This window comes from Nannobrachium achirus (genome assembly GCF_963921795.1).
Source record: "Nannobrachium achirus genome assembly, chromosome: 19".
Classification (NCBI taxonomy): Eukaryota; Metazoa; Chordata; class Actinopteri; order Myctophiformes; family Myctophidae; genus Nannobrachium; species Nannobrachium achirus.
In genome coordinates this window covers 1,614,241-1,637,550 of record NC_137826.1, presented here as the reverse complement: position 1 = coordinate 1,637,550, position 23,310 = coordinate 1,614,241, and the positions used below count along the sequence as shown (strand labels likewise).

Sequence of the window (23,310 nt, the reverse complement as noted above, 5' to 3'; positions counted from 1 at the left end):
AAATAGCAGATCTACAATTCATTCAAACCTTTATTTATTCTCGAAAAACATTGAGGTTGCCCTCATTTGCAGTGTTATCGAGATACATCAATATATACATCAATATTCACCAAAAAAAAAACAGTATGTGCAATCAATATTCACAAAACAAGTTTAGAAACAGTTGCAGACACTTGTGGGTAGATCTACTATCAAAGATTTAAAATGACCGTAAGTTATGGGAGAACATATCTTGAAATTATTTTGCATCTCATTCCAAGTGGTTGGAGCATTAAAGCAAAAGGCTGTTTTCCCTAATTGAGTGTTTGTTTTGGTGACCTTTAGTGTGAGCCAGTCACTAGAACCTGTCCTATATGTCACAGCAGCGATTTTAAGATACAATGGTAAAGTCCCATCAATTACCTTAAAAACCAGTAACACTCCCTAATCGGGAGATAAGCGACCGTAGGTCACTGATCTCCACAAATAGGGCAAAAATGTGTTTTGCCAAATTCTTCCTGATCCATGTTGATGACATGAGTGTAGACATACTGTGTAGTGATTTTCGTGATTTTAGGGCAAAATCTGTAGGAGCAGTGTCCAAAAATGTGTTTTTAAAAATCGGCCTGGAGGTGGCGCTATATAGGAGAGATTCATGTTGATGGGATGAGTGTAGACATACTGTGTACCGATTTGCGTGATTTTAGGGCAAAAATTGTAGGAGCAGTGTCCAAAAATGTGTTTTGCAAGAATCGGCCTCATGGTGGCGCTAGAAGAGGGCCATGTGAGAAATGAGGGGTGGGGTCTCCGCGCCGGCAAGGCGGACGAATAGGTACCGGCCCCGGCTGTCCCGGTCGCTCCTAGCCGGAGTTACGGCATTTTATGTGAGCTGCAGTGTAGGGGGTCCTCCACTGGGGGCGCCACCACTTTTGCATCCGTTCTGGAGCACCAGGAGTGGGTGGTCCCCGGGAATTCCCCGTGAGCTGCCCCGTGGGGGTGGTCATTTGGTCAGTTTAGCACATTTGGTCATTTTTTACATCTGGGGGTCCCCCAGGGACCTGGGGGTCCCTGGAGCTCCGGGGGTCCTTGGAGGTTGTAGTTTGGCAGAAATAAACAGGTACCAATGTTTGTTTCGCCTGTCGGCCAAAGAAGGCCAACCCACTCTATCATACAGGATGCAGTGATGAGTCCTATAATGTTCAACAGATATAAAACGCAGTGCAGAGTGAGGGCTTGAGGACAGAAGGAGCAGCTTTTCCATAGATGACATCTCCACAGTCCAACACAGAAAGAAAAACTGCTTCAATGACCCTTTTCCTACAGGCCAACGGAAAACTGGCTCTATTGCTGTAAACAAATCCTATCTTTTGCCTAATTTTACCGGCAGGATTATCAATATGGTATTTAAATGTAAATTTGTCATCAAGCCATATTCCGAGGTACTTGTATTCAGTAACCCTGTCTATAATGCATCCATTTGAGGTAGTAATGCGTAACATATTTAAATCCATTTCCCTGGCCCTAGAGAATAGCATGAATTTTGTTTTACCTGCATTTAGAACAAGCTTCAGCTCTCTGAGCGAATCCTGAAGTACATTAAAGGAAAGTTGCAGGTTCTCAGTTGCGAGCTGGGCAGAATCAGCACTACAAGCTCACAGCATGTCGCGATGTGACACATTGTGAGCTTGTAGATCAGCTATTTTCACTACTTCTTACAATTATTTTATTTATGAAATTCCTTTGAATTCTTTACATATATTTAAACGAAAGAAAGAAAGAAAGAAAGAAAAAATTATATTTACCCGCGACCCATAAAAATGTGTCTGTTACCCACAAATGGGTCCCCACCCAGTGTTTGTTTGGGAAATGGTATATTAGAATTTACTGCCGAGCATTTTCCAAATCATAACAAGGTTTGTTTGATTTGAGGGAGAGGATTCCATTGATTTCAGTATGGTATGCAGATCAGCTTGCAGAGACTTGAAACCTGCTTGGGATAGGCAGTCCCACACAATGAACTTTATTCCCCCTTATGTCAAAGTTACTTCATTGTTGGCTTTTAGATCTAAAAGCACAAGAAAAAGACAAAAGACTCATGAACGAAATCCAAACATGCATGACTTCTTAACCGTGTAGTGATATTTAACCACCATTGACGCAATTATTCAGGTATGTTTGGTAACATTTTAATGACTGGAGAAAACGTAATCAAATGCAAACTCAAACACAGGGCCATCATCAGGAAAACGATCTGTTTAAGTACAATATACTGTAGCCAAAGTGAATGACATGTTTTGACACCCATTTGGTCCTTTAACTCAGGGGTTCCCAAACTTTTTTGTCTCAGGGCACCCCATAAATATATTTTTTAATCCGAGGCACCCCTACATTTATAATTTTCACTCCGAGCACCTTATATTTATAGCATATCGTCATTGTCGGGTGGAAACCTTGTATGTCCAAAACCGTTCGTTTTGTATTTATCATCTATAAAATGTACTAAACTAGTGAAAACAGCAGATCTTGTGTGCTTGTAGATCGGCTGTTTTCACTAGTTTTGTGCGACAGTCTTGTATGGTGAAGCAGGGCTTTGCTTTACTAAAAAAACGTACACATTTGAAACTTTCTGCCCGACAGTGACGATATTTTAGTGATTATGTTGTGAGGAAAACTTTGGGATAATAGCCATTTTAAGTCATTGAATGCCCTTTTCAAGATGGCCGCCAAGTACCAGGATGCCACGTTCCTAAATTTCTAGTGCACGGATCAATTTTTAGTGCACGGATCATGCACCATATATGCACCATATGTGTAGTACTTTTTAATAACAAGAACTGACTGAAATTAACTTTGTACTACAGGTTTAAAATGTAAAAAATATTTTTTCAAGTGTCCAAATAAATTCCAAATATTATCAAATTATCTCGCGGCACCCCTGGACTGCTGTCAAGGCACCCCAGGGTGCCCCGTCACCCACTTTGAAAACCCCTGCTTTAACTTATAGAGTATGACACACTCTGAAATGCTGCTTTAACTTATAGAGTATGACACACTCTGAAATGCTGCTTTAACTTATAGAGTATGACACACTCTGAAATGCTGCTTTAACTTATAGAGTATGACACACTCTGAAATGCTGCTTTAACTTATAGAGTATGACACACTCTGAAATGCTGCTTTAACTTATAGAGTATGACACACTCTGAAATGCTGCTTTAACTTATAGAGTATGACACACTCTGAAATGCTGCTTTAACTTATAGAGTATGACACACTCTGAAATGCTGCTTTAACTTATAGAGTATGACACACTCTGAAATGCTGCTTTAACTTATAGAGTATGACACACTCTGAAATGCTGCTTTAACTTATAGAGTATGACACACTCTGAAATGCTGCTTTAACTTATAGAGTATGACACACTCTGAAATGCTGCTTTAACTTATAGAGTATGACACACTCTGAAATGCACACCATCTAGACCAGAAAGAACTTCATCACACTTAAGGCCTATCCATAGTATCTCCGAAATGTTCGGTGAGTTGGACTTTCCGACGTGCACATTTCCAAACTCTAATTCGGTCTAATGCTTTTCCGAAGTCGGGGCGTAATTTTATGGTCGAAAAGGACTTCGGTTTCGGTCAAAGTATGGACAGGGCTTTTATACATCAGCTAGAACAATCCTAAATCAAATGCATGCATGCATCAGAATAACTTTTGATTCCAACCCGTGGACGTCCAAAGCCCGAGTTATACTTAGTTAACCCATTCAATAATTGGTTGGCCATTCAAAAATGGCAGATATACAAGCTCTCTCCCACATTTCTTAACAGCCCCACCTGTCTTTGTGTGTGTGTCTCTCCCCCCCCTGCAGGACAGGGACATGTCCCATCGGCAGAGCCCCCACGGGGACAGCATGGTGGGCATGATGGATGTGGGCAAAGACGCGGACGGCTGGGAGGGCGTGATGGGCCTGGGAGACTGTGAGACAGCCTACGGCGGCACTGCCTTTGAACAGTGGGATTCCTACTGGGAGGACCTCACCAGGTACCACACTGCTTTTCCGTGCACTACTTTCTGCTAGTTTCAGGCAGCGTTCAGACATTTCCACGAGATAACACCAAAATGATGACAACGGCATTTTCGGGGGTTGGAAAACGTGAAAAGGAAAACCTCTTCCCAGAGTGAAAATCTTTCAAACGATCCTCCTTCCATCTAAACGGGCGAGTTTACAGGGAATCCGCAAAATGTGTGATGTCATGGCTGTCGACGCTGCAAAGCCGACAGCAGTGGAGCCTGTAGGCTGCCATGGTGATTATGTAAACAGTGATAGGAAGGAGAGCGGACATGATGTCACACACTGGCCTTGTCACCGCCACCTAGTGACAAGGCATGCACACTACATCGTTTTAGTCATTGTTGCGTCTCCGTCTGAACGCTGGATTAAATGAGAGATACGCTACGACATTTTGCTGCTTTCTCTAGAGACGTGGCCTTAGTGTGTACGTTTTCTGGGGACGCCCAAACCTAACAACACGCCGCCCATCATCAATTTGATTAGCTGCAGCGAGCTACATTGCAGTAGTTTTTAACCTGCACCAGAAAACACATGACGAAATCAGCCCTAGGATTCCATGGACCTTATAAGCCCTACTATATTCTCGTCCGATGATAACCTTTGTTGTGGCATCATATGTACACTAATTAAGATGATAACCTTTGTTGTGGCAATGCCACAGTGGCATCATATGTACACTAATTACGCAATCAGTTTCTTAAATCCCCTGAGTTCCCATCTTAAAACCAATCCAGTGACCTTGATTGGTGCAGGGCTGTGCATGGATCAGATTGTATTCATTTATTTCACTGCAGATAGTCTACATATTACATTTAAAATCATCCCTATCCCTTAAATTCAATTAATTCTTTCAATGGACTAAAATCTTGTTTTATTTGATGGCTTCCTGCTCTGGCTAGCATTTGGCCTTTTGTGCCCTTAAAAAAATGGACAGCCAGTGATTTTTGTTAGGGATTTCTGTGAGCAGCTCTCCATAGTCCACAGCCTTTCGTCTTTAACCCATGTAGGACGGGAACCCCTTTTTGTAACTATACCTATCAGGACAGGAACCCCCTTTGTGGTTCTTGTTGCTATTTACTAGAGATGTTACCGATCAATCGGCAATGGATCGGATCGGGCCGATCAAAGCGTGATCGGCGATAATCGGTGGTTTAGATCAAAAGGTAAATTCACCGATCCGATCGGATCGGTGCATCCGATCAACCAGCAGTTCAGTATGCCCACTTGAGGCCATTTTGGGGTATTGATTTCCACAGTGCTGAAGGAATAATTAGTTACTGCTATGATAATAAATACATAGTAATGCTGGTAAATAACTATAAGGCAAATATATAAATGAATTCATGAGTGAATGAATGAATTAAAGTTAAAACATTAACATTTAGAAAATAAAAATAATAACTTGATCGGATCGGTGATTGATCGGTATCGGGTGATCAAACTTTTGTGATCGGTGCTCGGTGATCGGTTCCAAAAAACCTGATCGGACCATCCCTACTATTTACAGTATAATAGCAACAGATCGTCACTCATTGTCAGGTAGAACCCTTGTATCTCCGAGTTTTACATTTGCATGCTTTTTCGTAAAGTGAAGCCCTGCTTCATCATACAAGACTGTCGCACAAAACCAGTGAAAATAGCAGATCTTCCGAGGCGGTGTGTGCTTGTACAACGGCTACTTTATTTTCACTATTTTAAATTATATATTTTAATGATAAATACAAAACGAACAGTTGTTTTGGACATACAAGATTTCCACCCGACTGTAATATTTGAACACATATTTGAAGTTCTTCAGAAAACTTTGGTCAGGTTTTAGAAGGCGTTTTTAGAATCGGCCTTATTCCTAAATGGGTTAATAAACTTCTAGGAATTGATGCGTGCATTATGTCTCGGTCTGGTGCTTCCGTCACGTGACAAGTGGTGACAGTGGTTTTTGACAACAAGCATGCACAGCAGACACTCTCAGTGCAGTGCAGTGCACCTGCTGACAATGATGTCTTCTGGGATAAGAACATGTCACCAGATGTGAACGAGGCCGGTAGTGAGCAAGGTGAGGTGAGACGAGAGCTTGCTATTTGCAAATATTTAAATGTGTCCTCCTCTAGGTTGTTTGCTGGTGAACATATCCACTCCTCTCCACTAGGGGTGGGCGATATGGAAAAATACAATATCACAATGTTTTCCCAAGTTGTATCACGATGCACGATCTTATCACGATTCTTTTTCATGTTGGTTGTTAGGGTTATTTTTCAAGTTACTTAACAGTACAACCACCTACAAGGTAACACAAACTAAAAGAAAAAGGAATAACAGACCATTTAGACAAGTGGTCCTCAAAATGGGGTCCAGGGACTCTCTGGGTTCCTTTTGGGAGGTCTAAATTGACCCTTACAAGTATTTAACTCTGACAGTATACAGATTAAACCAAATGGACCCTTACAGGTCCATTTCGTTTCATTTGTATACTGTCAGAGTTAAGGGGAGACCTTGACATTTTAGAGTTTGAGCACTACTGATTTAGACAAAAATGCAGGTTTTAATGGATTCTCCAATGAATCTCTGTATTAACTGATTTCGTGCTGCCGACATGAAAGGGTTAATTGTCCAAAGTGCCGGCAGTTTTCTCCATTCGCGGCCAGTCTCTTATTTTGAAGGCCGGAAGTAGATCGAGCTCACAATTCCCACTTGACGATGTTCAATCAAGATTCACCGTCACTAGTTCCGGTCCCGAACGTAAACAATGATCCAAGATGGATGCCTTCATGCTTGTGCTATTTTAGCGAGAACCCAATGCCATCCTTGGCATCAAAAGTGTTTTTTGGAGAAAATGGACTGTAAAGATGAGAAAGACCGTTGGTTTTACTATGGGATGGGATCACTATTGCATGCACGTGGATGCGCCATGATGATGAATCGGCGACTTCACCCGTGCCAGGGTTATTCACCGGACCGAAGGTAACCAGCGCCAGCTTTACTGTATATACAGTATATTTCGCGAGTCATCCCGCGTTCAGCACTGTGGACACTTTTTAATGTTTCGCAAGACATCGCGCGATCGGCATTAAATGAGTTAAGATTTCAACTGGATTTTTATAAGGCTCCCTCATTGTATCACGATATATATGATATCTCTGAAAACCGTGGAGACATTGTATTGTCTCAACGATAATTATCACCATGGGTGCGTTCGGAAATGCGCACTCAACGCACTGGTGCGCTATGTTGTCGTTCGTTTATTCGGTGCACTTGGTGCGTTGTCGTTCGGAAATCCAGTGCGCGGCGCACCAGTGTGCACTCACCAACCCTACTCAGGAGATGGGGTTTGGCGGATGGGGTTTGGCGGTGTGGTGCGTCAGTGCGGTGTTCTGATTAGCTGGTTTTCATGGACATGTCTCGAGCGCTTCTCAGCTGTGAACAATGGCGTAGGAAATGATAACAAAATGCACCATTTGCTGCTTTATTGCTCCTTTGAGCTTTATTGTTACAGTACACACGCATCAACGTGTAAACTAACAGCAGGTAGGCCAATGTTATGAATTAAATTACCTATCAATATAGGGTGAATAGCAACTTTACGTTAGCAACTGCTGCTTTTCAGAACGTTTTCCGACTGAAAAAGCACACAGCTGTCTCTTAACTGGTCGTTCGTAAATAAGCCACACTGAATGCACCATACAATGTCACGCCCACTGCACTCACTACACTGAGCACACACCAAGCCCCCAGAACCCTGGGGGCGCCCTGAAACCAAATGGACATGGTGGCCGTTTTGAGATACTGCAGTTGGGTCTACTCACATGAACGCGCGTCCAGGCTTCTTTGTATTGACGCGCGTTCATACTGGAAGTGCTCGTTCATGAAGCGTGTCCATGAACACAAATTATGACGAAAAATGCGTCACAGTAGACCCACTACGTCACGGTTTTACTAGCCGGAAGGAGGGGTGAAAACGCCTCATGCGCTGGGTGAGCAACTCAATGCAAGTGGACGGGCGGGGATATCTGATGTCCTCTCTATTCTTATTATAACTCTATGGCACACACCCGGTGCGGATTTCCGAACGCACCCCATATCGCCCACGCCTACTCTCCATTATATGGACTCCCAGTTGTTGAGGAATGAATGGCAACGCTACAAATTGTGTGGAATGTGGGCGTATCATACATAATACACCAAACACACTGAATGATTTGATCGAGGGACCATGAAGTAACATTGTTAGTGAGGAAAAGTCCCAGCCACCAAACTGAACTCTGATTGTCAAAAAGACTCAGGAATTGGGGGGGTTTCTAGTTTTTACTTCCTACTTTTTCCCCCCTTTTTTTAAGATTTGTTTTGGGGCTTTTTTTTATGCCTTTATTGGATAGGACAGTAGACTGACTGGAAATGGGGGGAGGGATGTGGAGTCAGTGACACGCGGCAAAGGTCGTCCGGATCAGGAATCGAACCGGTGACGCCGCCAGGCATCCATGCCTATGTGGTTATGCCTAAGTGGTATGCGCCTGGTCCAGTAGGTCAGCGGGCGCCCTTACTTACTACTTTTAAGTGTTAGAATGCACTGACCCATTGTTTTTGAGCGGTGGTCACAACGCTCCTATACGTGGCCGTGTGTGTGGTTATGCGTGTCTGTAGCCTGCAGTAACCTTTTCTGACCACACATGTTAAGGGAGGGACGCTGTTGTTCAGACTCACATTCACACACACACACACGCACGCACGCGCACGCACACACACACACACACACACACACACACACACACACACACACACACACACACACACACACACACACACACACACACACACACACACAGCCTCCACCGCTCAGTTCACACGAGTGTGATTTTTTTTATGCAGGCCCGATTGCCCTTCTTGAGGGCAGCAGTGATGCTGCATCGTTAAACTATTGGGATCCAGGACAGGGGGTCTTCAACGTTTTTTTTTTTAGGCCAAGGACCCCTTAGCTGAGAGAGAGATGAGGCAAGGACCCCCCACTGTATTTTGTATACAGTTGGGTTGCAGATGTAACGTTTAGTTGTAGATTTAATTTCATTACACATCCACAATTCTTCTTTAATATGTTGGATTCATGCTTATATTCAGACATTTAACCCTCTTAAACCTTAAATACTTAGTAAACTTGACATTTGGCTCTGTACTTGGTCTGTTCTTTTTTCCCCCTACACCAAAACGCTTTTCAGAAAATAAAATAGACAAACTACAAGCTCACACAGCTTGTAGATCTCAGAAAATGGATGCTAGTATAGAATTCAAGTGGTTAATGGGAAAACAAGTTTAGATAACATGGGAAGTTAGTACTGTCAGGATTTCTTCATGCTGTGGTCAAGGCTGTGATGCAGGGACGTGCTGGCCATTGGGAAAAGCGGGACAACTCCCGAGCGGCCGGTTCATTCCCGGCCGGTCCAGGCCGGCCATTAGAAAAAAGAAGAAAAAAAAATGTCGGCCTTCGTTCCATTTTGGGGACTGGGCGGCGAACAAAGTAAATCGTCACTGTCGGGGCAGAAACCTTGTATCTCCAAGTTTCAAATTTATACTTTTTTTTTCGCAACGCAAAGCCCTGCTTCATCATACAAGGCCGTTGCACAAAAGTAGTGAAAACAGCAGATCTACAAGCACACAACGCCTCGCTGTGTGCTTGTAGATCGGCTGTTTTCACTAGTTTAAATCATTTATAAAATGATAAATACAAAACAAACGGTTTTGGACATACAAGGTTTCCACCCGACAACAACGAAATATATCTCATGTAATTGGCCCACTGGCTTGTCACTTGTCATGATCTGAAATGGCAAATCTTTGAGTAGCAGCAGCGCTATAGAGAGATCTCTCTCTCTATAGCGCGCAATGAGGGGCCTCTACAACTCTTTTTCCCGGACTGAATCAGGGGCCCAGCACGTCCCTGCTGTGATGTGCTCTGATTGATCATGGATGGCAAATGTCTTTTGTCTTCAACCAGATGTAACGTGTCTGTTCCTCTTTACCTCCTGCAAGCTCTTCCTCTTTGCTCTGCCGTTGGCTAGTTAGTGTCAGACAGAGTGAAGAGTATTTTTCTTTTTTGGTACACTTTGATATATAGGGTTCCCACGGTCATGAAATTCCTGGAAATATTTTTAAATTCGATTTTTATTTTTTCCAGTACTGGAAAAGTTTGGGAATTTATCAAGGGTGCTGGAAAGTCCTGGAAGAAATAGCTATGCATTGTCTTTGGTTATTGATTTTGTTAATACCTCTGAAGTGACAAATTAAACATGAGCCAAATTGTCAAATAAAGGCAGAAATTGTGAAAATAGCCGATCTACATGCTCACAACGCCTCGCAACGCGAGTCGTTGTGAGCATGTAGATCTGCTATTTTCACAATAGAGCCGTGTTATACAAAATTCCTCAACTCTTAGTGCTCGTCAGGGTGGGGGTCCCGGTCCCCAGTTAAAACATGATTATTTCGGGGGTCACGGCCTGAAAAGGTTGAGAACCACTGGCATACATTACCTGTCTTTGGGCATTGCGCATATGAGTAAGCGACCTGTTATTGAGCTGAATTATTGTTATATAGTCCTGGAAATTGGGTTAAATGTTCTGGAAAAGTTTGGGAAATTAATTGGTAAAAATGTGTGGGAACCCTGTCTGTATATAACACCCGTCTCTCTGTTCCTGACAGATACACGCGACTGACCAGCTGTGACATCTGGGGCACCAAAGAGGTGGACTTCCTGGGACTGGACGACTTCTCCAGTCCCTACCAGGACGAGGAGGTGATCGCCCGGACGCCGACGTTAGCCCAGCTCAACAGCGAGGACTCGCAGCCCGTGTGCGAGACCCTTTACCACCCTACCGACCTGCCCCCGCCCCTCCCCCAGCAGCCCCAGCCTCCCAAGCGACTGCCGTGCTTTGGTCTGGGCGGGCCCGGCGGCCCCGCCAGGCCCTCGCCGCTCCCGCCGCCGTCCACCTCGCTCCCCTCTCGCAGCCCCCTCGCGGACTTCCCCGAGAGCTCCCAGAAGGCCACCTGGCCCGTCCCCTCCAGCACTGACACAATGGCCAAGGCTCAGAGCCAGCCGACGAGCCCCGCCCAGGACCACGCCCAGACTCCACCCAAGACCCGAGTGCTGGGAAGCAAGACGGCGTCCCCTTACTCTCACGGTTCTGACTTTGTGCGCAAGGCCAAGGTGCGCGTGAGCGCCGGCCACCGGGCGCAGAGCGACGCGGCGTCCGCCCGGCAAGGGGCCGAGGGCCCCCCTCGCGGCTCCCCTCTCCCCCTCCTCTCCCAGGAGGACCACCTCCTCGTGGCCTCCACCTCTGGCGGCGCCCTGGTGGTGACTCCCGGCGGCGCCGCGTCCTGCAGCTCGGGGCGCGCGGTCATCTACGAGAGGAGGACGGAGGGGGCTGCGGGGAGAAGGGGGGACGCCGCGTCCGCAAGCCGGTCGGCCGTGCCTCAGCTGGTGGCGGCGGCCGGCCACGGCGCGGCGGAGGGGGCGGCTGCCGCCACCGGCCTGGTGAGCATTCTTGGGGTCAGCCTGCCGGGGGCCAGCGGGGTCCTGGTGGTGGAGGGTAGCAGCGAGAAGAGCAAAGAAGAGGAGCACAACTACTCGCTGTTCCTCACCCGAGCCAGGCAGGCCGGCCGCACCCACAGCCCGCTGGAGGCCGAGGAGGAGGATGAGGAAGAGGAAGAGGATGACGAGGAGGAAGAGGAGGTAACATTTTTAGGTCTACCTACGTTTAGGGATGATACACGATATTATCGTAATAAAAAAACACTCACGATAATCGTATTGTGGAGATTTAATTCATCGTGATATCGTCCTCCGTCATGCACTGGGATCAATTCACCTTTTATTTGCCGAGCTGCATATCCGGTAAAACGGACGTGTAAATAACATACTTTTTTTTCACTCTTTACAGAATGTATTTGCCAAAAAATAGCCGATCTACAAGCTCACAACAGTGTGAGCTTGTAGATCTGCTATAATATCGTAAATCGAGATTTCTTTTGTCACAATAATCATGATATGAAATGTTCATATCGTCCCATCCAGGGCAGGAAATTCACGGCGGCCACGGCCTACATAAAATGTAGGGGGGAAAAAAACATTTCAAAATAGCAGATCTACAAGCTCACAGCTTGTAGATCGGCTATTTTCAAATGGCAGGTATGTGTATATGTACCTATTATTTCCGAAATAAATGTATATAGGGTTGAAGTGATAATTATAATCAAAATCAAAAGAGAGAGAGAGAGAGAGAGAGAGAGAGAGAGAGAGAGAGAGAGTTGAATGGACGCTGCTGCCGTGCTGCGCTCACAGCAGTAAAAGTTACAAAACTACTAAGCGACGATGTTTATCTGTCACAGAGACATGGAGGATGTTTGCAACATGTTCCAACGTTATCAAGCCATACGTCCAACACGCAACAAAATAAAGGAATAATAAGGCTAGAACAGGGAACCAGCTGATGATGTGATGGAAATAATCCCCCCGTGCAGATGTGTGGAGACTGAGAGAGAATGTGAGTGAACGGCTGTGTACACTAGCATTAGACAAAAAAATGAATCCATACAAAAATGTTAAATCCATGTTGGTCTACTGATAGCCTAGCGTGTAGCAACAACAAACACAAACTCAAACGACTAGCCTGCTTGTTTGCGCGCGACGCTCGCGTGTATGCGCGTGCACGTGTGTGTGTGTGTGTGTGTGTGTGTGTGTGTGTGTGTGTGTGTGTGTGTGTGTGTGTGTGTGTGTGTGTGTGTGTGTGTGTGTGTGTGTGTGTGTGTGTGTGTGTGTGTGCGTGTGTGTGTGTGGTACATGCTTATTTACCTATAGGCTACTGGACTGGTGGTTCTGCAACTTCTGCAGGTGTTGTTTAGTAATGTTAGGCTGTGGCTACTGGGTTGTGGGTTCAGTTGGATGAACTGGACATTGTCTACTAGCTGGTGTTGTCTTAAGGTGTCTCCACACCAAACAGCCTACAGGAGACTCCTTCTGACTGTATACAGACTGCAAAGAACTGCAAAGAACTGCAAAAAACTAAGCACTTATTTATTTTTTCAGACTACGCCGACTGTAGTTACTGTATGGCAGTGGTGCCAGGTCTGCTCGTTATAAGCAACGTTGATCCTGTTTTCCTATAATGTTACTAGTTGTGGGTTGCTTTTGTTTGGGCTTGTTTCTGAAGTGTAGTTGCTTATTTGGCCTTGCTTTCAACATTATTTTATAAAATAACTAATGTAATAGAGCTCAGAGGTGAAACTGGTCACGGCTTTTGGGCTAGACCTGGTCGCTTATTTCACTCACAGAATCTGGCAACCGAACCCGGAGGCACTCTGTACGTGACTGTTCTCCGTGCAGAGGAGAAGAAAAAAAACAACAACACGGGCAGCTGCTGCACTATTACTAGCCTACTACTAGCTTTGCTTTGGATCAGATTGGAATAGGAATTGAGAGTGGAGATTGAGAATATGGTATTTAGTAAAAGTATGCGACGGGAAAATGTCTCTGGCTTATTTTGGCTTGGTTTTGCAGCAGTAGCAACTATTCTACAACTCCCTCAATCTTACCGACGGCGAGGGGCGACTCAACAAAACTGAGCATGTCCAGTTTTCCAGTTTTCGGTCGATAACGTTCCCGACCCGCTGCCGAAAATTCGCGGCCGAATCGGTTTGGTTAAAAGTAGCCTTTACTCTACTGTACTGTATGTAGTGTACTACTGTAATGTACTGAGATCAGTTGGTTGAACTAGACATTGGTTATATAACCAGGACAGGTGTTCTGTGTTGTCTTGTGCTGTATTCCTAAAATAGTTTTTTTCATCAAAAGGATGAGAGGAAATGTTGTGTGAAATAATTATGATTACATTACATGGCAATCTTTGTCCAATAAAGGGGTAAATAAAGGGGTAAAATAATTGTCATGATGACTAAAACTAGTCTAAAATGTCAAAAAAGAAAAATTTGTACTTAATCTTTAAGCAAAATTAATTATGACCGTCGAGGCGTGGACTTAAAATCACTGTTTTAATTGATGGCCTTCCTGCCCTGGCCTTTGTGCCCTCAAAAATTTGACAACACTAAAGGCCAAGTGGCCTTGCCCCTAAAATGACGAAATTCTAGGCCTGGTCCCATCCCTACCTACGTTGTTGTTTTCTAGATTGGTATTCCTATGCATGTGTTGTATTGTTGTTGATTTATTATCTTGCTTATTGTATTGATGCTTATTGTAAATCACTCTGGATTAAGAGCCTCTGCTAAATGCCTAAACTGTAAACTGTAGGATCAAGGTAAATATGGGGTAAAGACATCCATGCCCCTTTCGCTATCTCGCAATTCCAACCGGCAGATTCGTCGCACCATGGGTGCCAAACCGCAGCCGGAATTTCGGTGGAAGAGGCTGCTCCACAGGAGCAGCCTCCCAGCAGCTCAAGTTCACTATTTATGAAAAAGTGAGACCTTCATAACATACTCAGCTCAGGAAAATAAAAGGCATGTCACACATTTTTTTCTGCTGTGTGGATTTTCGATGTGTGCATGTGCACTGAGTCATTTTATAGCAGTATCTAAAGAGCAAAAAGTATAAACGTGCCTAAACGTATCCCGAGACTATCCACCGTTTCCTGTCTGGGAACCAAATCTCGTGATACTTCGGAGACAGAAACGATTATTATTTACTGTTATTATTATTATTTCATTATGTACTGTGCACATCGAAAAGCAAGTGATTGTAAAAATACCTTTGATATGTCTTCTTTTATATTCCTGAACAGATTATATGACAAAGGTCTCAGTCGTTCATAAATATTTCTTGTTCCGGCTCCATTCACTGACGCGACCGCGGTTTTCCCAACGACCCTGAGCACAACGGTGGAGGCGAGGGAGTGTGGGAAGCCTATTGGCCATCGGCCCCCACCGTTGCGCTCAGGGTCATTGGGAAAACTGCGGTCGCTTCACTGACATATTTTATTTTATCTCACTTCCGGTGCGAGTTCTGGCACCCATGGTAAGCTTCATAGCCAGACATGGCGCATGCCCGGTGGGCGAGTTTAGAAACTCTAGGCTTGCTAAGGGAAAACCACACCCTGCACTCATTTTTGAAGCTTGTGATTGGCTGAACCGGAGGTAGGGAGCGCTCCATTGTAGTCACTTGGACCGCGGCAGAGGTGCACCAAAACCTAAACCTATCCTTAACTCTAACCCTAACCCTAACCCCAACTCTAACCCTAACTCTAACCCTAACCCTAAGCTTAACCTCAGTCAAACTAACGCTGGTGAATGCTAACCTGGTGAAATGCTAACCTGCCGACGCTGGTGAGTAGCTAACCTGCCGACGCTGTTGAAAACGAGCGCTCCTTCCCTTAGCAAGCATAGAGTTTCTAAACTCGCGCCCGGTGGTCACGTGATTCCATTCCTTCCTTATCTTCCTTGTGTAGGATGAGGAAGACGGGGAGGAGGAGGAGGAGGAGGAGGAGGAGGAGGCGGACGCAGAAGATCTGGAGCTGGACGACGAAGACCACGACGAGGGCTTCGGCAGCGAACACGAGCTGTCAGAGAACGAGGAGAAGGAGGACGAGGAGGATGAGGAGGATTACGAAGCCGACAAGGACGACGACATGAGCGACACCTTCTCGGAGCAAGGTGATGTTTCAGGTTTCTTTATTAGGCTGAACCAGGGGTCTTCAACGTTTTCAGGCCAAGGACCCCTTAACACAAAGGCCGCCAAGGTTTCTAACATTTCTAGCTGTTGCTGGTGCCGCCGTTCACTTACGCTTTAATTTTTAAGAGTGGAAGAGTGTCCACTGATGATTTAGGAAGAAGATCCGTTTGTTTACAAATGCTCGCGAAACTAAAATCCAAACCGGGGCCGACCATCGCGGTATAGTGTTGCCGTGAAAACAAGCAGATCTCTGCTTCCCTCGCGTTCTTTGCACCTTATTCAGAGATAAATCCATTTTTATGTTTCAGCATAGAATAGAAGTCAATGCAGCATAGACGCTCCATTTTGCTTCTGTGCTTGTCACGTTATGACGTATGCACCAGGGTCTCTCACAGGGCACGCACCATGCATGCAGCTGCACGTAACAAAGTTAACCCTTTGTCTCGTCTCTGGACGAGACAACTGAGTTTTGGCACACCGACCTCCAGTGGCCTTGTCTCGTTACTGAACGAGTTTGGCGCACGTTGTGTTAAGAGAGAGAGATGAAGCAACCTGTTCATAGATTCCATATAGTTTCGTTTGACAGCACAATCCCCAGTGTATTTTGGATTCAAGTCAAATTGTGTCATCAGATATTTCACCACTTGAACCGTCAATAGTTAATAAACTTGACCTTTCGCTCTGTACTTAGTCTGCTCTTTTTCCCCTTCTACACCAAAGCTCTTTGCCAAAAATAGCCGATCTACAAGCTTGTACAAACGTAGATCTGCTCAGTTCTCAGAATATGGACGCTAGGGTTCAAGTGGTTACTATAAAAAAGGAGAAAGAAAGTTTCTATCACTCAATGATTTGAAGGACCCCCTGATGAAGACCCCTGGACTAAACCCCTTGAGATGTGCCATCTCGTTTTGAAAGTTGAAAGTTTGTTTATTTGACAGGGACAGTACTCATTGATGGACATGTCAGTTCTCACTTCAATGTAAATGAGCCAGAGTTAGCCACAGGCTAATTTTCATCTGTAGTCCCTGGACCTTAGTGGTGATCAACCCCCCAATCCAACCCTTGATGCTGAGTGCCAAGCAGGGAGGCATTGGGTCCCATTTTTATAGTCTTTGGTATGACCCGGCCGGGGAATTGAACCCCCGACCTCCCAGTCTCAGGGCGGACACTCTAACCACAAGGCCACTGAGCTGAGAGGGGGTCTCAACATAAATACATGTTATAATGGTTACATGTGTACACAGAGTAGACAAGACAAAATCCATGGACAGAACAAAAACAACACACATACAATAACATTATGAACCTTGACAAACATCACAGCCTTAAGATGGCATAAATCCTGTAATATATCACACATTGAGAAAAATGTTATGTTCAAAACAGTGAATGCAAAAAATATATTAGAAAGTTTAAAATAATGAAATCATATAGTATGGCATCATGTATGATGCCAGGTTTACCGATAACAGGAACATAAAACTTCAAAATAAGAAGACAGTGCATGTTTAGAAAGTGGGAATGTTGAAATAGCTCTAATGTTAACCGGTAAATTATTCCATTCTGAGGGAGCTTTGAAAGAAAAGGCATGTCTACCAATTTCATTACTAACCAAATCGGCAGTAAAGTAAACCTGAGTAGAATGTCTGGTACTTTGTATTGAAGGAATGGGGACTAAAAAGCGTTTAAGGCTGGGGTCGGCAACCCAAAATGTTGAAAGAGCCATATTGGACCAAAAAAACTAATCTGTCTGGAGCCGCAAAAAAATCAATAATGAAGGCAACACACGTGTCTATATTAGCTATATTAGCCTACTATCAAAATGACTAAGTAGGCTACAAATACATAATGAGCATTCATGATTAAATGTTTATTTTCCCTGCAGCGCATCCTGGAGAGAATGTGGAAATGTAATATTTATTCTACACATTTTTACAGCATTGGAAAACGTTAAGAATGTTTGTGTCATCATGTCTGGCCTCCTACAGAAACCATATTAAAACAAAAAACATATTTTCCATTTTCATACATTTTTGAAAAAGCTCCAGGGAGCCACTAGGGCGGCACTAAAGAGCTGCCTGTGGCTCTAGAGCCTTTGTTTGCTTGCCCCCAGTTTAAGGTATGGGGGATAACTGAAATCAATACATTTGAATACCAGTTGAGGCCAGTGCATATGTCTTCTTACAGGTACCCGCAATGCATGTGACCTATGAGTTGCCACGGTGACCATCTGTTTAATTATCTGTGTCATGATCTACCTCCAAATCGTTCTGTTTGTTTCTCTCTTGTCCTCACCATCTCTTTCTCTGCCTTTTCTCAGAATCTCCTTCCTCTGTCCCTCTTTCTCATCTTACTGTCTCTTTCTAATCGTCTTTTAAAGAGTTTAACTTTAGAACCCACATCCACAAAGTGTTCAGAATTAGGTACTTGAGGTGCATTGTGTGTTGATCCTGCTTGTTGCTTATAGCCATTTAAAGGGATATTCCACTTTCAAAAAACTTTTTGTCATTGTATGGTCTAATCAGGCTTGTGTGAACACCCTGAACAGTTTTTAATTTTCTTCATTCAGTATTTATGAAAAATTTGATGAAAATGTTTTCTGGCCCGACACGCCCAGTCCCTCTCCCCACACACACTCATTGTAACTTCAAACTCCATTTTAACCATGATAGATTCATTAAAAACACCCATTATTTTTTCTGGTGACTCATAATACCCTCCTACTACGTGAGCAGGCCGTGTTTTTTCCATAACAGTTTTCATTATTTTTTTATATATTGTTATTGTATTTAGTTTTTTCCATTTTCCCAAAGAATTATTAAAAATACATGAAAAACGTTATGGAAAAAACACGGCCTGCTCACGTATTAGGAGGGTATTATGAGTCACCAGAAAAAATAATGGGTGTTTTTAAATAATCTATCATGGTTTAAATGGAGTTTGAAGTTACAATGAGTGTGTGTGGGGAGAGGGCCTGGGCGTGTTGGGCCAGAAAACATTTACATCAAATATCTAAATACTGAATGAAGAAAATTAAAAACTGTTCAGGGTGTTCATACAAGCCTGATTAGACCATACAATGACAAAAAGTTTTTTGAAAGTGGAATATCCCTTTAAACCCTATGGGGGGCGCTCTCCATTCCGACATGTCGCCACTCCGACAGTGACTTCTTATTGTCGGAGTGGCAACACTTCCATAGAGGTTAAGGTTAGGGTAAGAGATAGGGTTAGTGTCGGAATAGAGACATGTCGGAAAGGAGACATATCGGAATGGAGAGATGCACTCAAACCCTATACTCTGTTGTACGTCAATAGCTAAAATAGCGTATATATAACGCTCACAGCATTGCGTGGCAAAACGCTAAATTTTCTTTGCCGAATTGATTTGACCAAATGCCTATTATGACATGCCCAGAATAGGGATGTACGGTATGCTAGAGTTCCTGTGATTAAACACAATTCCCAATGACAGAAGCACTCTTCATCCCTCTCTCCTTTTAACTCGTGCCAACAGTGGAAATCCAACCCCATATTACTCCGTAGGCTATTGTTGGATCTAATGGCTGTCCCTGTACGGTCTGTCAACACAGGGAATTCTGCCTAGACCTCATTTTTGTGTCTTCTCCAACCATGGCGTGAGTCTGACCTACGGATGGGACGATAAACGATATTATCGTTTATCGTGACAAAAAACACTCTCAATATTAACACATGGGAAGCCACGGTTTCTAGCTGTTGCTGCTGCCGTCGTTCACTTACGCTTTAATTTTGAAGAGCCTCGGAAGCTTCGTGCGTGTGCACGTGAGTGTCGTCTGACGATTGAGGAGGATAATCCATTTGTTTACAAACGCTCGCGAAACTAAAATCCAAACCGGGGCCGACCATCGCGGTAAAGTGTCACCGTGAAAACAGGCAGATCTCTGCTTCCCTGGCGTTCTTTGCACCTTATTCATAGATAAAGCCCTTTTTATGTTTCAGCATAGAATAGAAATCAATGCAGCCTAGACGTGCCATTTTGTCTCTCTGCGAGCTACGTTATGACGTATGGACCAGGGTCTTTCACTGACAACACAGGATGCATGCAGCTGCGTGTAACCAAGTTAACCCTTTGTCTCGTTCCTGAACGAGATATCTCCTTTTGGCACAGCGACCTCCAGTGGCCTTGTCTCGTTACTGAACGAGTTTGGCCCCTTGGATGTTAAAAATAAAATTCACCTTTTATTTGCCGAGCTGCATATCCAGTACCATTTAATATAGATTAAATATATTTAATCTATAATTGGTAAAAGGTACTTATAATATACGTACTTGATACAGTCTTTTTTTCACTCTCTATCAAATGTCTTAGCCAAAAAAAATAGCCGATCTACAAGCTCACAACGCGCCGCGCTGCGACGCGGTGTGCGCTTGTAGATCTGCTATTTTTTGGCAAATACCCCAGGATAATGGATTTTGATTATCGCGATAACATCATAAATCGTGATATGAAATTCTCATATCGTCCCATCCCTAGTCTGACCAAATGCTTCAGTTTCAAGCGCTGAGGAATCTCCTTTGCGGCCTACAGTGCATTCTGGAGGAGAAAGTTAATAGACATTACTGAAACCATCACTAAATCACACACAACATTGTCTTCAAATCCAACATGCTCGTTAAAATCCTGCAAATCTGCTTAAAATCCTGCAACACCACATGACTGTAATTAAAGTAGCTCAAGACGTTGCTGTCTTGTGAAAGTTTTTGTGTTAGACTTGGGAGACTTTTTGTTTTTTTTGCATCGGTTACTGGCAAAGCCAATGACTTCTAAATATTTCAAATTCCCAGAATTTGATCCGCAGAGGAACACACTGACACGCAGTTTTGGCTGCTGTAGTCGTCTGTTAGGTAACTTAGACAATACGTTTTAGATTTAACCGTATAGAATCAATCATTCATGGCCAGTTAAAACAGGGCATTGTTTGCAAGCACACAGAAATGTCTTTAACATTCAGAAATAAGAAATACAGATACAAGGCACAGGCTCTCTGAAGTACACAACAAATAATACAATTGGGCCACAAGCAATGGTTGAGTTGAGTTTAGTACAGTTTAGTTTATGGGTTACGAAACATTAACATTCAGAAGATTGACTTCCATTATTCTAAATGGAGGTGTCACCTAAGCCTAACCTAAACCCTAACCTCAACCTCAGTGGGGGTATTTCTGAATGGGGATGTTTCTAAGTGGGGGTGTTTCTGAATGGAGGTCTGCCCCCTAGTTGATGTTGTACTGTTCACTTAGATTAGTTAACAGTCAAGAATGAAAAGATGGGCTCACCACATTTAGCTGTACTGTAAGCTCATTTCCATAATGTGGTCCTTGACTAAAAGACCAAGATGATTACAGTAACGTAATGAAATCATACCAACAGTGTAGTACAGTTGTCTTTAATAAAGGTAATGCCCTTTGCATAGTGCCTCATATCCCCCTGCGTAAGCGTAGTATAAAGTGCTTAATTCATTTCTAAGAGAGCTGTATCTGTGCCAGGTGTGGTGCGGATCGGAGCAACGGTGTGCCCCTCAAGTCGTCCACTGTCTACCTGCCCTCTCTAAGCGATATTAGCGGTGCCAATTACGTCCAGGAACGTGATAGGAATTACGGTGGCGCGGCGCCAAGGCCCCATTATCACGTCCACGGACGTGTTAGCTGGTTACCAGGTAAACAGGCGCTGTGGCGGCCATAGACATAGAAAGGTAGACTTCTCCTTCAGCTAGGGGGCGTATGCATTTAGCAACTGAGGGAATCTTCATCACTTCCGTGTTCATTGCTTCCGCGTGCGTCACACATAGGGAAGTTGCCAGGCCAATCAGAGGCAGAGGCACGTACGCAGCCTGTGAGAACGGCTGAGCTGCGCAACATCGGAACTGGCTCTGTTGAATTGAATTGTGGTCCTTGGATAACTCCTGGAAAAGTCGCGCTGTGATTGGCCAGTAGTCACTGCGACTGACAGCGTTCCCTTAGTTTTTCCAGTAAGTCCGGACTAGAACTTTTGCACATCGCTCCAATGAACTGCAGAGGCGAACGAGGCATCTAGCTCTTTATATCTGTGGTGGCGGCCGCCATCTTCAGGAAGTGTGTAATCTCCTTAGGCTCCTATTCATTACTGCTGCAAAGAAACAGCTTTAACTCGGAATCTACTTCCAAAAACGCTTCGATCGACGAGAACCGCTTTTTTTCACGGCGACACTGGGCCGCGACGGTTGGCCGCGGTTCGAATTTTTCATTTCCGTGTGAAAGTAAACATACTGATGGCCATTACAACATCTTGAATTTCCACAACATGGACACGATCGTGGCTTCCGGGGCTTTTCAAAATAAAGCGCAGTGAATGGCGGCACTCAAATAATTACAACAACAATGGCGTCCCAGGTGTTGTTTGTGATGGAAGCTCATCTTTAGAGGTCAAAACGTTTCATCTTTATGTCTGTGTTCAACACCATGCACAGAAGTGTCCACATGTGGACAGACAGAGTAAAGATTCCTTTGGTCTCTCTCTCTCTCTCTCTCTCTGTGGTCCAGGGTGCGACATGGAGCTGATGGAGGACATTAAAGGTCTTACAGCAGGGGTCTCCAAGAGGGGGAAGAGGCGTTATTTCTGGGAATACAGTGAACAGCTCACCCCCCTGAAACAGGAACGCATGCTCAAACCCTCCGAGTGGGACAAGTACACCCTGCCCAGTAATCTCTACCAGAAGAATGGACCCCTCCATGGTGCGCACGCGCACGCGCACACACGCACACACACACACACACACACACACACACACACACACACACACACACACACACACTAGAGCAGTGTTTCTCAAATGGGGGTATGTGTACCCCTAGAGGTACGCCGATATACTGCAGGGGGTACCTGAGGAAAAACTAGAAAATGGCAATATGTATTTTAATGTTATGCTCATTTGTAAATTGTTAAGCCAAATTACAGTACATCAATAACTTGACTAGTACTGCTGTTATTGAATAGAAAGCAGTTATTTGCCATTATGCTGTTTTATTTTGAACATATTGGCATTGGAACTGGACTTTTGATATCAATATTTCTAAGCAAAATGCTGTAGTCGGGGGCAGGGGGTGCTTGGCTTCATAAATCAGTATAAGAGGGTACTGCAACCAAAACAGTTTGAGAACCACTGCACTAGAGAACGCCTCACAATAAGTTTACAACACGTCGCATAATGAAAGAAATTTATAAAAAAGAACGCCTATAATGACATGTCCAAAATAGAGCCACCACGTTTTAAAACGGTTAAATAGAAATTAAACTTCCAAATGTATTATATCCAAAAATACGTGATACAGTACATATATCATCTCTGTCAGGAGGAAACCTCATTATGTCCAAAACTGTTCGATTCAAATTCAAAAATAGCAGATCGAAGAGCTCAAAAATGCTGTCGCTTCCCGCCGCGTTTCAAACTTAGATCTGCTATTTTCTTATACTTTTGTGTGACGCCGTAGTATGATGAAGTAGGGCAGTGGTTTTCAAACAGTGGTCCGGGGACCACCAGTGGTCCTCGAGGAGGTTCCAGGTGGTCCCCAGCTAAAT

General features: G+C 44.2%; 1 protein-coding gene across 1 annotated transcript in view; it reads left to right on the top strand.

The window, feature by feature from the left end:
• The window catches only part of crebrf (creb3 regulatory factor), a 59,287-nt gene that overhangs the window by 27,354 nt on the left and 8,623 nt on the right, over positions 1-23,310 (top strand). The window contains exons 4-7 of the mRNA XM_080748407.1: positions 3,854-4,026; positions 10,739-11,768; positions 15,493-15,697; positions 22,275-22,466. Of these exons, the coding sequence (XP_080604533.1) occupies positions 3,854-4,026; positions 10,739-11,768; positions 15,493-15,697; positions 22,275-22,466 (1,600 nt within the window). The remainder of the gene's footprint in view (positions 1-3,853; positions 4,027-10,738; positions 11,769-15,492; positions 15,698-22,274; positions 22,467-23,310) is intronic.